Raw genomic sequence first — 18,321 nt, 5'->3', positions numbered from 1 at the left:
TTTGTCTGTATTTTCCATGAATTTGTCTATTTTTTCCTCATTTTTGTCTGCTTTTTGCTTCAACTCTTGGAGAATTCTGAGTATTAGAGATTTGAATTCTCTATCAGGTAGTTCTAGTGCCTTTTCTTCTGCTGGAAAGTCATCTGGTGTTTTATTTTGGATGCCTAATGGAACCATCCCGTCCTGTTTTTGTAAATGTTTTGATAATGTCTGCTGTCTTCGGGGCATTCAGTCGTTATTTTTCTCATTTATTGGTTGTAGATTTGTTTGTGTTTTCCTTTTTTTTTTTTATTTGGCTGTGTCTCTGCAGGCGGACTGTGTGTTCTTTGTTGTTTGCTCATCTGTGGGCACGAGACTTTTTGCCTCCTCCAATTGGCAGGGTCTGTCGCTCAGATATGGTACAGCAGGGCTGGTCTACCTGAAGAGGAGTTACTGGGATGGGTTGTTTGTGGCACTTACTGCAGCCACCAAGGCGGGTCGGTAATCAGTGCAGGGCAGGTTCCAGTAGGCCGTGCCTGTGTTGCTTGGTGGTGTAATGTTAAGCGCATAGTGCAGGTAGGAAGGATGTAGGGGGGAGATTGTTTTGTGTGGAGCTAAGATGGGTATGGGAGAGAGGAGAGAGGAACAGGAGTTGAAAACATACAAACAAACAAAAAAGAGTGCTAGGGGTGCTTGCTGTTGGAGTGGAGAGATGAGAGACTATGAAATGGAGAAAAACAAAAATGGGAAGAAGGAAAAAAAAAGAAAAGAATGAATAAATAAAAATCAGAAAGGAAAAAGAACAGCAAAGCTCCCAGGGATCCCACCGGTGCAGCTATGAGGTCCGGGCAAGTTGTTCTCAGGTGTTTCAGTACAGCCTGGATAGAAGGCATAGAGGTATTCAGCACCAGATATTCAGGGAACAGAAAGAGAAGGAAGGTATAGAGAGACAAGAAACTGAGTAATGAAGAAAGACAAAAAGGGAAAAAGGGGGAAAATAAAACAAAACAAATTAAAAAAAAAAAGAACCAGAAAAAGCCCCAAAAAATACAGAAAAAAAAAAAAAGAATCCCATCAAGAAAGAAATGCCCTCAGGGATTCCTCTGCGTGTCTGAGCAAGCCAAGGGGGTAGGTTCCAAGAAGCGTAGCACCGCCCGGCCAGAATGGGCTCCCAACTTAAGAAAAGGAAAAGAAAACAAACAAACAATTCAAAACAAACAAAAGCCCCGGATCCCACCAGCGCGGCAGCCCAGACGGGTAGAAGTTCCACACTCAAACGGAGCTCCGCTGCCCGCAGGAAGAAGCAAAGATGGTGCACAGAGCCAGGTATTTGAGTGAAAGGAGGGGGAGGTGGTGAGAGTTAAGGAAGAAATCAAAAGAAGCAGAAAAAAAGCAACAACAAATGGTACTCAGAGAGCCAGCCAGTGTGGGCAGGTGGAATCCAAGTGGCCAGTGCTTCCCAGACAAGAGACTGTGGCCACGGGAAGCAGAGGAGGCTGAGTGGGGGTGAAGAAGAGCAGGGGGTGTGAAAGCGTATATCGCAAATTACCAGTTGTTCTATCTCCCACTGGAAGCTCCGTGAAGCTGCTTTCACATATCCCCTATTTGCTGGTCTCTGATAGGAGTCCAAGATGGCGGATCCGGGCTGCATTAGCCGATAGGGGACCTCTGCATGAATCTCTCCTCGCTGTCCGTTCTCTGTCAGTTTTCTCACTCCATTGGTGCTTGGCTGAGTTCTTTAGCTCTTCATTTGATGTTTTAGTGTTTTAGGATTGCTGTTTTCTCTGTTTGGCTTAGTTTTTCATATCTTTGCTTTGGAGGGACGGCATGGTGCTTCTGCCTAGAGTGCCATTTGGCTGGAAGTCTCTCGGGGTAATCTTCTTGACAACCGAGAGTAGGCATGACTCTGAGGAACTACAAAGAGGGGCTAGAAGGCCCTTAGAACTTTATCTTCCTTCTTTTTTTCTTTCTTTACAGACATGCTTTCTCTACTGCTTAGTCTACATTGTGGAAAATATGGCTCCTGAGTTTAGCATCCCTTTCTCATATGAGCCAGTTTAGAAGACTCTTAATTCCAATTTAAAACGCTTGGTTGAGGGGCAGTGATTTGCTCAGCTTGGGTTAAGCGCTTCCTCATGGGCTTATCCATTATTATCAACTTGTTGCTCAGGTACAAACATAGATTGTAGGATTATGGCCCTGTTTCTATACATGTGGAGAGGGGTGAGGGGTTCTCAGAAAATGTGGACTTAGCAGGTAATATAACAAAAATACACCTTTAAAGGTACTGCATTTCCCTAATTCTAAGATGCTTATTTCTTTTCACACTATAGCATGAGAATAAATTCAGAGTGTGTCTTATAATTGATGGTATCTTACAATTATTGCTGGCCAGGTGGTCTCCAGAATTCTTTGTGCATACATTAACTTTTTTATTTTTTCATATATGTTTAAGTGTGTATATGATGAAGAAACTGTCAAAATGAATCTAAAAGAACTTTTTTCGCTATGAAACAAAAACTCTTAAGTGATAAAAACTGAGCAGCATGTTTTGCTTACTTTTTTTTTTAGCACATCGAATAATGATGTGTCTTACAATGAATGATATCTTAGAATCAATGAAATATGGTACTTAAGCACTAGGATCATGTTTTATGTCTTACTCTGTATATCTTCTCAACCAGTGTAATGTTACATTTGGATTAAGTATGTGTTATAAACGTTGCTATAGTGACTAAATTTTATTGAAGCAGCTGTAGCTCTTAACCATTATACCACCAGGATTTTCGAATTATAAATACTCAAATGATAAATAATTTTGGTATTCTCTTAATGGGATCAGGAAGACCTCAAAGAGTCTTCTGTTAAATTGTGTATGTATCTGAGAAATATTTTATATGTTTACAATATCCAATTTTTTTTAGAGCTTCTCTGGCCAGGTAATGGTATTTTCTTGGTTTTTAAAAAGGAATCCTAAATATATTTTATCTTTTCCAGGTTTTTCATACTTCTTTATGGCGTTTAATGAAAAAAATTCAGGCAGTGAAAACTTCTTCAAACTTAAAGTTTGCATTTCGTGCTCTGATTTTGGACTTGGATTTATTCGATTCCTCACTAGAGGAGGCCTCTTTGGGTACTGATTAATTTTAGATATTCATTTGACCAAGGAATTCCTAATCTTATGTAAGATAAATGATTTGAGAAAAATGCACTCAAAGTTTTTGTGGAGTAGGTAGAACAGCTCTGCATCAAGGTTGGTGCTATATTTATCATTATAAGTCGCAATTGGCTTGATGACAGTGGGTTTGGTTTTGGTTTTTGACCTTAAAAAATCCAAAAGTCACAACTTATATGGTATGATTTGGAAATTCTGGAAAGATCCTTTGATCCAAGTAACCTTCCTTTTCTACTCTTTCATTTTAATGTTCCCTTTCATTTTTGAGAGATCCTGGCTACTTTCACAAAGAAATCAATAGTAGTTTCACTAAGGTGTCAATGTGTTTCCCTTCTCCATAATATTTACATTCTTAGAAAAAGACCATTTGAAGCAGGCAATGTTAAATAGAATGATAAGTCTATCACTGTGGCACTTGGTATACTGGAGGGCTTCAGTGCTAAAGGCAATGAAATTGAGTAAGGGATTAAGTTTAACTTTCAACCTAGAGCAGTTTTTTTTCTTTCCAGCAGAATGGGTAGATGTTAAATATTCTTCACCTGCATGCGAGAGACAGTATTCTCCTGAGGAAGTAGCAGCAGCAGTTAAAATTCAGTCCATGTGGAGAGGAGCTTATGTTAGATTACTAATGAAAGCCAGAATTCCAGGTATAATTTTTCAACCATTTATAAAATGAACTTACATATATAAGAACAAATATTTGTTTTATGTGTACTAATTAAAAGTATTTTAGAGTCACCTGCTTTATGGCTTGGCTATTTACTTTTATTTCTATAAACACTGATATTCCTTGGGGACAAGAAGTCAGTATACTCATTCTTTTGTTCCCAGAATTTAGCACAGTGCTTGGCATGTAGGAAGCCTACAATAAATATTTACTGAAAGAATGAAGGACTGAATGAATTAATGAATGAATGTCAACAATGTTTTCCCAATCTATTGTGAGTTCTTTAAAAACGAGAACAGATCTTTTCCTCTCCACATTCCCAGGGCCTAGCAGAGCGCTTCAGCAGTCAGCTTCAGCTAAGTCATATATGAATGAATGAATGAATGATGAAGAAGCTTCTGTGCATGTCCTCAGTGACATGCATTTAGAAGGCAGAAAATGTATTTTCATGTGTTCTCATATGTATGAAATCAAATGTGTTTATTTATATGAAATATTTTGTATAAAATTTTAAAGTATATTTATCAGCTTAAAATGAAGTACTGCAGAGGTAAAAATTATATTCAGTCATTTTCATTCTGTGATTTTTGTTGACATTTTGTTAAGAAAAGTCTTATTTTCAAAAGAATTGTTTGGGTATATTGAAATATTCTGTTCAAAAATTTGTCTCTTTGGAACATTTAATGAGAGAAATAAAAGTGTCCATTTCAGCAGTAAAACTGCAGATACACAAATGAAAAAAAAACTACATTGCATCATTCTCTGATAGAAAAATATGATTGTTGCCTGATTTTATGATTTTTTCTATTAAAAAATGAATTCATCAAATTAAATATATGAAAATATTATTTTGTTTTTCATATGTGCTGTCATAGAGTTTATATTCATGCAGTGATTTTCACTGAATTTCAGAAACTGAAAAACTTGAGCAATTTAATAATATATTAATAGTGTTTGCATTTCTTTCACTCAGCACCTATTTACTGAATAACTCTTGTGTGCACAGCACTGTTCTAGAATCTGACCTCATAAAAGCCAATAAAACAGACAAGGTTTCTGGACTGATAAGTTGTATGTTTTAATGGTGGTAGGCAGATGATAGACAAGTAAATATATGAAGAAATCAGTTTCAGATAGTGGTAAATACTAAGAAGAAAATAAGAAAACCTAGAAAAAGAATGTCAGTTTCTGACATGTTAAGTATGAGGTGCTTTCTACGGATTTGCATTTTTCTTGCTGAATCATCTATATAATCAGGCTTAGAGAAGCATTCCTACCTTATAGTCATTTGTGGATTATGCAGTAGATTGAGCTTTAGTGGGATTCTATTTGCCAATTTCTTTAGAAAAAATTGAATAGATTTTTTTTCTGAGATAAGAGCTTTCTTGAAGAATTTTTAGTGTGCTAAAAGATTTATTGATATGAGCTCATTAATGATTGTCTTCAGTTAGATCAAAGAACATTTCATGATTTTTAAACCAAAGATGACGGGAAACTAATTATAATATGGTGACTGGAGTGCCCCATTAGGGATTTATAGCTCTATACTTTAAACATGGTTTTGGTACTAATAAAGTCTGTGACTTTGGATATCACTCTACTTCTGAGTTTCAGCCTTCTCATCTGTAAAATGATGGCTTTGACCAAGATGATCTTTCAGGCACCTTACAGCTTTAATATTGTTAATATTTATTATTATTTTTTAGACACAAAGGAAAATATCATTGTTTCAGATACTCTTCAAAAAGTTTGGGCTGTACTGGAAATGAATATAGAACAATATGCAGTTTCTCTCTTAAGGTAATGGGCAGTATAATGATATTTCATATTGTACTGTAGTAATAATATTCAAGTTCCAGTTCAAATGATACATTGTTCACTAAGTTTTCTTTATCACTGTAGCTAGAAACACCTCATTGCTTCTGAACTTTTACAGTATTTTATCTGAAACCTTTTTATGATACTTGCTGCTTTTTTATGTTCTAATTGCACTTGGCTAAAACTCTAAACAGAACACCTTTGAGAAGCAGAACAGAGTTTCTTGCAGTCTTATGGTGTTGAAGAGACAAAGATTAGATTGCAGGACTTGCTAGGGGAGGGGACCCCAGGAAACAATTCAAGTTGTTAGTTGAGAGCCATGTGGGGGAAAACTGTGGAAACGGGCAAATTAGAAGTAGATTGAGCCTGAGAAAAATGATAATCTAGCCACATATCATGTTCAAGAGACAGGATAATCTGAACAAAACCAAGAGAAAAGTGCATGTGTGTGTGTGTGTGTGTGTGTGTGTGTGTGTGTGTATGAAAGTAGTAGACCCTCTGGTGATCCAGATATTAAAATTAGCAGATAAAACCTCTAAGGTAACTATTATGGAAACGTCTACAAAAGTAAAAATTAATAAAACCACAGAGAAAATAGATTAAAAGTTTGAGAATTTGAATTTTAGAAAAGCCAAATGGAAATTATATCATTTAAACTTTTAGTAGCTGAAATTAAGAATCCGTTAACGGATTTTACAGCAGATTAGGAAGATTGGAAGAGGAGACTAATGAACTGGAAGACAGGTCAATAGAAAAATATCCAAATTGAAGCATAGGGGAAAATTAATGCAAAATTAAAAAAGCATAAGAGACCTGTGGAACTTGCTCAAAACATCTCATATATATGCAAATGGAGCCCCAGAATGTAAGAAGATAATAGCTGAGAATTTTCCAAAACTGATGAAGGGTATCAACCCATATTTTCAAGAGACTCTGCAAACCTTATGCATAAAATGCACAAAGGCAACTACACCTAGACTCATCATAGTCAAATTGTTGAAAACGAGTGACCTAAAAAAAACTTAAAAGCAGCCAGAGAAATAAGACATAGTATCTTCAAAGAACAATCAGGCTAATAGCTGTCTTTTTGGGTTCAAAGTATACGTTGGAGTACAATGTATGACAATAGGCCTTAAAAAAAACCATTGCTGTTGAGTTGATTCCAACTCATAGCGACCCTATTGGACAGAGTAGAACTGCCCTATATGGTTTCCAAGGAGCTACTGGTTTATTTGAACTGCTGACCTTTTCGTTAGCAGACATAGCTCTTAACCACTGTGCTACCAGGGCTCAAGCTTAGATTAAGGTAGCCCCCATGTGCTTTAAAGTGATGCTTTGCATTGCTAGACTCTACCCCATTATAATTCCTAGGTAGGGTGATCATGTTATTGATCATCCAAACTGGGACATTTAGGGAAGGAGGGATTGCTGATAATAATTATACGAGGTTTATAAGCCTAAACCAGGACTGTCCCAGGGAAACCAGAATATAGGGTCACCTTAGTCTTTGTTCTTATCACTATTTTAAAAGACTTTTTAAAGTCCCTCCTAATATAAGCCTATCAATTCCTTCCCATCACTGAAGACTAATGATCAAGTAAATCGTGTATATTAGATCCTCTGTGTGGATCTCCACAGCTTTTTTCCTGCTAGCAGTACAATTAAACCATGTGTCTTCTGGAAGCCAAGAACACTTTTAGCTCTTTGTAGACCTCCAATAGAGATATCTTTCCTATGGCTATAATGGCTTTCTTCCTAACCAGTACCTGAGACATCATGTAAAACCTTAGATTCCTGGTGGTGCTAACGCTAGATCCAGTTCCTGGCATAGTGGGACAGATAAGACCCAAAAGATACCTCACGTCACTTTCCTCATGTTTTCGAATATGTCACAACCTTCCAGGGGGAAACCGTAGAGAAACCTCGTCCTTAGTTTTCAGCCTGTTTTACATGCACCACTCCCCCATGCGCCAGGAACCAAGTAGAAGGAACACTCTAACACTATACCTCTGTTCATGGCCTTCGTGTGTGTGTGTGTGTGTGTGTGTGTGTGTGTGTGTGTGTTTTGGTTTGGTTTGGTTTTTGAATCTGTTTTTCTAAACCCATTTCTCGCATTAGAATCCATTCTAGTCTCTATTCCCTATCTCAACTCCAGACCCTTCACTTACTCCCAATTTTATTGTCTGCTTCTAGTTTTCCTACCTTTACAACTTGAACTTTGGTTCTGGTTTCTCACCTCTAAGCTTCAATTAGGCCCTCAATCATGAATTAGGTTCTCTTTTGACTAGGAGCTTCAGATAAATTTAAGCACCTCCAGGAGCTATCTCTTACGGTTGACCTGGAATGACCCTTCCTTTGTACCACCTACCATGGACCGCACAACCACCTGTCATCAAATACTCAATCCAACAAAGGACAACAATATTTTATTTTATTTTTGTCTATTTCTTCTTTTGTAAGTAGAGTGTATTTTAAAAATTGCTTCTGCCATTGCTACTTATTTTTACACTGTTTTTACATTGGTAGACTAATGTTTAAAAGCAAGTGCAAGTCTATTGAATCCTATCCTTGCTATCAAGATGAAGAAACAAAGCTTGCTTTTGCTGACTATACCGTGAACTATCCAGACCAGCCACCAAATTCTTGGTTTATAGTTTTCAGGTGAGATTATTATATACTGGCAAATGAAGTCATTTTTAAATGACTGCAATATTAATATCTGTAGAGTTTTGTTTATGATATTAGGAAAGGTATCAATTTATAGATTGCTTTCTTGCTTAAAATTTCTTTCATACCTAATGTGTATGAATTAGATGATATTATATAGAGGAATGTGTCTGTGTTTCTTTAAACAAAACACTAAGAACGTGAATTATTGGAACTTTTTACTAGTGTGGTAATATAATAAATTAATGTGCTTTCAGCACAGAAAGGAAATCTTTTAATGCTCAAGCCATAACATATTAGCTATTTTTAGCTATTTAGCATATTGGCTAATATTAGCTAATTAAAATCTAGCATATTAGCTAAATTTTCTGAATATTACCATTAGATTTTACTAAGTTTGAAGATGTTATCAAACCATAATTTGGATTTAAATTATTTTTACTTTGTATTAAATTTGGCCTGTTTCATATTTATATTTTTATGAAAAAAATCTGAATAAATAATCATTTTTGTATGTGCAGTTATCTATATCTGGAATTATGCACTTAAACATATTTTTAAAAAACTCATATACATATAAAATAGGATTTCTTACAGAGTTTGGATTTACATGACAAAATATTATATTAATAATTTTTAAAGGGAAACAATATGTGGACCTTTTAGTTGGGGACTTTAGACTTAATTTTTTACTTCTTAGGATTAAACCTGATTTCAGACTTTAAGATTCATTTTAAAGTGTATGCTTTTTGTAATTATAGAGAAATATTTTTGGTTCCTCAAGACATGATTGTGGTCCCCAAAGTATATACTACCCTTCCAGTCTGTATTCTCCACGTTGTTAATAATGACACAATGGAGCAAGTGCCAAAGGTGTTCCAAAAAGTGGTACCTTATCTCTATACCAAGAACAAGGTAGGTCTAAAATTTATTCTCCTCATATGATAGAATGATAGTATGAAACAATAACCTTGTAGAAGGTCCAGGACAAGGTAATGGCAGGTGAGCCTTCAATCTATTTAACAGAGAATAACATACTAGTCTTTACTTACAAAAACCTGCTATCGTCAAGTCGACACCAACTCATAGGAACCCTACAAGACAGGGTAGAACTGCTCCATAGGTTTTCAAGCATGTAAATCTTTATTTATAGAAGTCCCACTTATGTGACAGCAGGAGGTACTTACTGGAGAGCTGGAGCATTCTTTAGCTCTCATGCCTCCTTGTTTTCTCCTCAAAGAAAATATGAGGAAAATAAAGCATTATTATGGTTGTTGTTAGGTGCTGTCAAGTTGGTTCCAACTCATATAGTGAACTTATGTATCACAGAACAAAATATTGCCTGGTTCTCCACCATCCTCACAGTCGTTGCTATATTTAAGCACATTGTTGCAGCCACTTTGTCAATTCATCTTGTTGAGAGTCTTCCTCTTTTTCACTGACCATCTAATTTACCAAGCATGATGTCTTTCTCCAGGGACTGGCCCCTCCTGATACCATATCCAAAGTATGTGAGATGAAGTCTTGCCATCCTCGCTACTAAAGCTATACTTCTAAGACAGATTTGTTCGTTCTTCTGGCAGTCCATGGTATATTCAGTATTTTTCACCAACACCATAATTAAAATGTGTTATTTGGTCTTTCTTATTCATTTTCCAGGTGTTGCATGCATATGAGGCAACTCAAAATAGTATGGCTTAGGCCAAGCACACCTTAGTCCTTAAGGTGATATCTTTGCTTTTTAACACTTTAAAGAGGTCTTTGTGGCAGATTTGCCCAATGCAGTGTGTCTTTTGATTTCTTGACTGCTGCTTCCATGGACATTAATTGTGGATCCAAGTAAAATTAAGTCATTGACAACTTCAGTCTTTTCTCCATTTATCATGATGTTGCTTATTGGTCCAGCTGTGGGGATTTTAGTTTGCTTTATGTTGAGATGTAATCTATACTGAAGCCTGTAGTCTTTGATCTTCATCAATAAGTGCTTCAAGTCCTCTTCACTTTCAGCAAGCAAGGTTGTATCATCTGCATATCACAGGTTGTTAATAATAGTAATAATAATAAAAACCCATTGCTATCAAGTCAGTTCTGACTCATAGCAACCCTACAGGGCAGAATAGAACTGCCCCATAGGTTTTCCAAGGCTGTAATCCTTATGTAAGCTGACCGTCACATCTTTCTCCTGTGGAGCAGTTGGTGGGTTCAAATTGCCGACCTTTTGGTTAGCAGCTGAGTGCTTAACCACTGCACCACTAGGGCTCCTGTTAATAAGTATTCCTCAAATCCTGATGGGGTGTTATTCTTCATATGGTCCAGCTTCTCAGATTATTTGCTCAGTATACATATTGAATAACATAGGTGAAAGGATATAACCCTGATGCACAACTTTTCCAATTTTAAACCCTGCAGTATCCCATTGTTCAGTTCGAATGACTGCCTCTTGGTCTATCTTGGTCTATCTACACATCCCACATCAGCACAATTAAGTCTTCTGGAATTCCCATTCTTTGCAGTGTTATCCATAATTTGTTATGATCCGTGCAGTTGAATGCCATGGCATAGTCAATAAAACACAGGTAAACATCTTTTTGGTATGCTCTGCTGTCTTAGTCATCTCGTGCTGCTATAACAGAAATACCACAAGTGGATGCCTTTAACAAAGAGGAGTTTATTCTCTCACAGTCTAGTAGGCTACAAGTCCAAATTCAAGGCATCAGCTCCAGAGGACGGCTTTCTCTCTCTGTCGGCTCTGGAGAAGGGTCCTTGTGACACACCAGTCTTCCCTTGGTCTGGGAGAATCTCAGTGTAGGAACCTCAGGTCCAAAGGGCATGCTCTGCTCCCGGCACTGCTTTCTTGGTGGTATGAGGTTCCCATATGTCTCTGCTCACTTCTTTTATATCTCAAAAGATATTGGCTTAAGACACTATCCAACCTTGTACACCTCGTCAGTATAACTGCTGCTAATCCATCTTATTAGATCATAGTGATTGAATTTACAACACATAAGGAAATCACATAAGATTACAAAATGGTACACAATTATACAATACTGGGAATCATGACCCAGCCAAATTGACAGATATTTTTTGGGGACACAATTTAATCCATAACATCTGCTTTAGCCAAGATCTGTCTGAGATCAGCAATGATGTTCCACATCCTAATCTGAATCCATCCTGAATTTCTGAGTTTCATGTTGATGTAGTGCTGCACCAGTTCTTTAATTATCTTCAGCAAAATTTTGCTAGTATGTTATATTAATGATATTGATCAATAATTTCCTCATCCCTTTGGAATGAACAAAAATATGGATCTTTTCCAGTTTGTTGGCCAGGTAGCTGTCTTCCAAATTTCTTGGCATAGATGAATGAACACTTCATAAATGACAATTGTACACATGGATCTTACTGCATGGAATACATAGGAATCAAATCAAGTCCATCTGTGGAAAGAGACAATGGAGAAGCTCAATATGATCAGTCAGAACAAGGCAATGGGCTGGCTGTGGAAAAGACTATCAAGTACCTGTATTCAAGTTCAAGCTGAAGCTGAAGAAAATTAAAACAAGTCCACAAGAGACAAATTATGACCTTGCATATATCCCATCTGAATTTGGAGGCCATCTCAAGAATAGATTTCACTCATTGAACACTAAAGACCAAAGACCAGAACAGTTGTGGGATGACATTAAGGACATCATACATGACGAAAGCAAGAGGTCATTAAAATGACAGGAAAGAAATAAACGATCAAAATGAGTGTCAAAAGAGTCTTTGAAACTTGCTCTTGAACATGGAGTAGCTAAGCAAATGGAAAGAAATGATGAAATAAAAGAGCTGAATAGAATATTTCAAAGAGTGGTTCGAGAAAACAAAGTAGAGTATTACAATGAAATATGCAAAGACCTGGAGTTAGAAAACCAAAAGGGAAGAACACACTAAGCATTTCCCAAGCTGAAGGAACCGAAGAAAAAATTCAAGTCTCAAGTTGCAATACTGAAGGATTTTATGGGCAAAAAATTGAACGACACAGAAAGCATCAAAAGAAGATGGACAGGATACACAGAGTCATTGTACCAAAAAGAATTGGTCGACGTTCGTCCATTTCAGAAGGTAGCATATGATCGAGAACTGATGGTACTGAAGGAAAAAGTCCAAGCTGCACTAAAGACATTGGCAAAGCATCAGAGATTCTAATTATTGAAATCATAAAACTGTACAAACCCTTAGACCACAAATGAATCTAAGGAGACCATTAAGCCTGTACCTATCCCAAATCAGCAGATTATCTCTGTTTCTCACTGAATTTTTTTTCTATTTCTAAATTTTACAAGAGATTGTGTTTATAGAGCCATCCATCATAGCTACTCCCATAGTCTTCTTTAGTGCTACTCAAAATCTGTTAGTGGCCAGAAACACTTGGCACATTAATTTTGCTGAAAGGTAGACCCAGGTCTCTGACCTTTACTCAAACTGTGTTGCCTCTCTATTTAAATCTTATCTTTGAGTTTTCAATCGTTTCGTCTTAAGAGAGAAGGATGGCAATGGATAGTGTACACCTGGACTGCAAACCAGGAGATCTCAGGTGTAGCTCTGATTTTCCATTCTTTTGCTGTATGGCTTTGAACTTCTCCATTTTTCTCTTTGGGTTGTGTTTACTTGCCTTCTAAAGTTCTTTTCATACTTACGAATCTATGCATAATTTTGTGTAAATTAAGATACCTATCTGTCTTAGGCTGGGTTCTGTAGAGAAGCAAAACCAGTAAAGCATATAAATATATATAGAAAGAGATTTATATCAAGGAAATGGCTCACATGGTTGTAGGGGCTGGAACGTCCCAAGTCCGTGGGTCAGGATAGAGGCTTCTTCGGATTCATGTAGCTGCTGGGCCTGGCGAACCTAAGATTCAGGTTAGAGAGCAGAGCTTTTGCTCATAGGCTATGAAGATCGACGGATCCCAAGATCGGCAGGCAAGACCACAGGTAAGCTGCTAGCTCAAGTCCCAAGAACCGGAGGGCAGATGAACAGTAGCCAGCTACAGGATTCAGTGTGAGCAAAAAATGCCCATGAGCCTTGCCTGAAGGTCCACCACTTACATTTGGATGCAGGCCACACACCCAAGGAAACTCCCTTTCAACTGATTGGCCAGTCACAGCAGATCCCATTATGGAGGTGATCACAGCATCGTATGACTGCCAAGCCACTGAGAATCATGGCCCAACCAAGTTGACAGACAACCTTAACCATCACACTATGTAATGAATACTAGTTTAGAGGAATAAAGGATAAATTTTAAAAAATGTTTAACTCCATAAAAAACATAATAGCTGTTTTATGATGTTTTTGGAATTTTAGTAACCTTTAAAAAATCAGGACAGTTGTACAACTTCTTGCTGAAATCCTTTAACCCAATTGATTGATGCACACACACATTATATATATACACACACACGTATATAGCTAGTATATGTAAATATTTATAGCTATAGATATTATATATGCATTAGGATTTTTTACTAATGGAATTTTTACTATTTTATTATGATTAAAAACTCTTATGTTTTTTCTGTTACTTCTCATGAGATAAATTTTCTAAATATTGCGTTCAGATTTTACTAGGTTTGCAGATGTTATCAAATAGTAATTTTGGTTTAAAACTATTTTTTACCTTGTAAAATTTGACATTTCACATTTATACTTTCATGGAAAAATGATTGTTTCTTTAGGTTTTTTTCATAAAAGCGTAAGTATTTGACCTAGATTACCTTTTGAATATAGACAGTTGATTTAATTTGGGATTGAAATGAAAATCCCCTAAGATCAAGAGGGAAATGATTATTTCATTCAGTGGGAGACTCTCTTGAGGTCTTAGATGTCATCAAATTCTAGAAATGAGCTCTCTAACTTTGCTAGACAACTACACTAATGTGAGTCATATTTAATTTTGGAAGGGACTTTAAAGCATATTTAGCTGAACCATCCAATTCTTATTTCTGTCTAGCATACTTTGCTTGTTTTTGTTTTAGTAATGCCAGTAATGATCTATCTCCCTAGACTAAGTTTGAATTTTTTGGATAGCTCTAAATTATGTATTTTGAGTCAATATGCAGAAGAAGATTCTATCTCCATTTAACTATGTATTATCTCTAAATTGAGAATTCAGGATTATACAGAATACACCCATTCCCTTTCTCTAATATTTCATCTCTTCCACCCCCTTATTCTAGCTCTTCATAGAAAGACATGGAAAGAGTAGGGAGGAGAGTATAGAGCTGTGTGAATAGAATAGTAATAGTGTTATTATTACTAAGTAATAGTAACTTAAGTGGTTCTTTTTATGGTAGTTTGCTTCATGATTCTTCACCTTTGAACATTTCTCCAAATTGTTTATGTTCCTACTAAACTGTGGCTTCTGAAAATAAATGCAGCCTATAAAGGGCAGTTCCAGCCTCCTAAATATGAGCATCATTACTCCATTGTTTTGTAGACTTGATTACATTAGCATTTTGGCACTCACATTTCGTTATAAAATTTTACTTTGTCTTCTCAGTCGTCCTTTGAAATCTTCTGTTCTTTCTCCTATTTCGCCCTAGAAACATGGCTTTTAGAAGGTTCTACCCTGAACTCTTATGACATATATGTGAGTGACATATATGTAGCCTTTATGTATTAGGTCATCATTTCCCAATGTATGTCCACAGAATTAGTGTTCCTCAACGTATTAACATGTTTTATGAAAACAAAATGTGTTCTAAGGTTAAAAAAAAATAAAAAACTTAAAGAGAAGTATTTCAAGACTTCTCAGAGTCTCTCATAAAATAATGTATATTATGTATCTCCAAGAGGCAGATATGTAAACACAATATTTGCCAAATATACTAGATCATGGAAGCCAGTTTTCATAAAGTATATTAGCTCAATGTTTCATAGAACACACTTGGAAAATACTTATTCTAAATTAAAACCTTTGTGATTTTCACATGTTGTCCTTTTATCCCTCTTCCCTTTGTTTTTCTACTTAAATAATTTGCCATGATGTTTATAAGCTCCCTTTCCAGGCAAAAGAAATCATAAGTTTCCTCCTTTATATAATGATATGGTCTTACTCTCATACCCCAGAAGTAGTCTCAAGAGGCAACTGAACATATTAATAGAATAAATAAGGAAGATGTGATCATCGTAATGAATGCAGGAAATATAATAATATTTAATATCACGAATGGAACAGAATGAAGCTTCCTTAACTTGATAAAAAATACCTACAAAGCAAACATTATACTTAATGTTAAAGTGATGACAGCTTTCTCTTTGAAATTTGGAAAAAGAGAAGCATATTTGCTGTCACTATTTCTGTTAAATATTGTACTAGAAAGAAAAAAATAGGAATTATAACAAGAGCATTATCTAGTGCAATAAGATAAAGAGAAGTAAAGAGAAGAGGAAAGAGGAAGGGAGGAGAGGTAAGAACAAGCTTAAAGACTGGAAAGGGAGAAAAATAATTTGTCATTATTCCTGATGTTTGAATGTGTACATAGAAAATCAACAGAATCTACAAAATCATTCTTTGAATTAACAAATGAATTGAGCCAAGTGGTACAAGTTCAGTTTTAAAAATCAAGTTTAAGTCTATAATCTAGTAACTAATAATTAGTTAGAAAATGATACTTAAAATATTATTTGTAATATCATCAAAAACTATCAAGACCTACAAACAAATGTCATAAAAGAGGTGCAGGACCTATATGTGGAAAATTATAAATCATTATTGAGTAAATTAAAGGAAACCTAGATAAAAACCAAAAAAGCCAAACCTGCTGCCCTCAAGTCAACTCTGACTCATGGCAACCCTATAGGACAGGGTAGAACTGCCCCATTGGGTTTCCAAGGAGCAGCTGATGGATTCGAACTGCCGACCTTTTGGTTAGCAGCCAAACTCTTAACCACTGTGCCGCTAGGGCTCCCAGAAACCTAAATAAAAGGAGATATTTATCATATCTTTGGATTGGAAGAATATAGTTAATTTATATTTAAAATGTCCATTTCCCAAATTTATACATATAAACAATGTAATCTCTATAAAAAATTCCATCAGATTTATGCAAAACTTGACAAGCTAGTTTTAAAACTCACTTGATGTTGCAAAGGCCCAAAAGTAGCCAAGACACTCTTGAATGACAACAAATTGGAAAATTTTTATCTGTAGGTTATCAAGACATAACTAAAAAGCTTCAGAAATTAAAACATTATCATATTAGTGCAAGCATAGTCATATAAAACATTGTTATAAAGTAGCCCAGAAAAGACCCAATTGGACACTTATGATAAGGAAGAAATGGAGGGAAGGATGATCTTTTCAATAAATGGTACCAGGACAATTGGCTATCTGTATGGAGAAAACCACATAATATGCACAAAAAAAAAAAAAAAAAAGTCAACTTCAAGAGAATAATAGATCTAAATATGAGAAGAAAAACAATGAATACCGTAAGAGATCCCCTAAGAGAGTGATGAAAATAATTTTGATTTACTTGCATTTCTATGGAAGCTAGGAACAACCAACAATAGGGATATGGCTCTTCTTTAGTCCAGGCCTGATTTTAATGAGTCTAATAAAGAAACTAAGAGCCAGAATCAAGTCAAAATGTGTTGACTGTCCCCTTGCTTCTTAATAAAAACAATACTGAAAAAAATTCAGCTATTATTCGTATTGTTCGTAGGCGTCTGTTGAAAGTGAGATTATTCTCTGTCCTGACCTATCCTAGGCTTTGGACTGGGGATGACTTATAATAATAGGGAAAATAAGTGCACTTGCAAAAAGATGTTTCTATAACCTACAGACAAACACAGTTTTCATTGGCCCACCATTATTATTGTTTCAAAATGGGGAGTAGTTCTGAGCCTGGTTATTACCTCCTCTGAGGGTAGACGCTGTGGAGAAACAGGGTCATGGGGTAGATATCCAACAAGAGTAGTCAAACTTTGGGGCTTTGGTGGGCTATTTTCTTTCTATTTTTTCAAACAGAAAGCAAGCAAGAAGCTTTGGGCAGTAGATCCTTTAGTATTCGGGTTTATCCTTTCTCAGTACAGTCTGTCATTTCTGTGAGTCATATCTGTGTTACATAAGAGCAAAAGAAAATCACCACTGTCTGTTAATCTCATCAGCTTCCATTGGAAGAATAATTGTTTTGTGGTGGTTTCAGAGGGCCCCAAGTGTCATCTTTACAGGAAGCAACTGAAATAGTTTACTTTGCATTTTCAAAGCTGAGGATAGTTTTCTTCATTAATAAAAAATTAGAATTGAACAGTCATACAGAAAAGACCTGTCATAGATTTAACAAGCACTCATTTTACTGTTAGAGTTATGCAATTTCTCTCAAAACATGTAAGCTGGTGCTATTTAAGAGGAATTTCAAACCATAGCATTAGCAATTCTATGTTTTTTAAGAGATCTTGGGATCTTTATGTATGTCATGATACTATAGCGTTTTAGTAGCGTGAAATCATATGTTATGCATTTGAAAAACTAACAACAAATGTAACTTCTTTCTGTGTAATGCCTCTTTCTTACAGAAGGGATACACATTTGTAGCTGAAGCATTTACAGGTGATGCATTTGTATCAGCTTCAAGATGGAAACTGCGCATCATCGGTTCTTATACTCCACTCCCATGCCTCTCTCGAGACTATCTAAGTAATAACTTTGCCATGAAAGAAATCAGAGATTACTACATACCCAATGATAAGAAAATTTTATTCAGGTATAAATATATGACAGAAGGGGAAATGCATTTCCTTTAAAATATTATTCTAAGATAAATTCTGTAGCAAAATCCTGAGTCAATTTTGAATTTCAGTGTCAATCCTCTTTTGAAAACAATTAACTAACAGAGTAATGTGATTATCTAGATGTCATATAGGTTTATCATTGCGTGTATGATGGTATTGATATTTTCTTAGTCCTCATCCTGCTTGCCTTCTGTTATAAACATAATATCCTTGGTGACACTTTTTCCT

General features: G+C 35.9%; 1 protein-coding gene across 1 annotated transcript in view; it reads left to right on the top strand.

Annotated features, from left to right (window-relative positions):
* The window catches only part of ADGB (androglobin), a 213,365-nt gene that overhangs the window by 137,565 nt on the left and 57,479 nt on the right, over nucleotides 1-18,321 (top strand). The window contains exons 19-24 of the mRNA XM_023729236.1: nucleotides 2,977-3,112; nucleotides 3,667-3,801; nucleotides 5,528-5,621; nucleotides 8,166-8,300; nucleotides 9,068-9,221; nucleotides 17,878-18,065. Coding sequence (XP_023585004.1) covers nucleotides 2,977-3,112; nucleotides 3,667-3,801; nucleotides 5,528-5,621; nucleotides 8,166-8,300; nucleotides 9,068-9,221; nucleotides 17,878-18,065 — 842 coding nt within the window. The remainder of the gene's footprint in view (nucleotides 1-2,976; nucleotides 3,113-3,666; nucleotides 3,802-5,527; nucleotides 5,622-8,165; nucleotides 8,301-9,067; nucleotides 9,222-17,877; nucleotides 18,066-18,321) is intronic.

The sequence above is a fragment of the Trichechus manatus genome, unplaced genomic scaffold, assembly GCF_000243295.1.
Source record: "Trichechus manatus latirostris isolate Lorelei unplaced genomic scaffold, TriManLat1.0 scaffold00002, whole genome shotgun sequence".
Classification (NCBI taxonomy): Eukaryota; Metazoa; Chordata; class Mammalia; order Sirenia; family Trichechidae; genus Trichechus; species Trichechus manatus.
The sequence above is the reverse complement of the archived record's forward strand: the minus strand, read 5'-3'. Positions and strand labels throughout refer to the sequence as shown.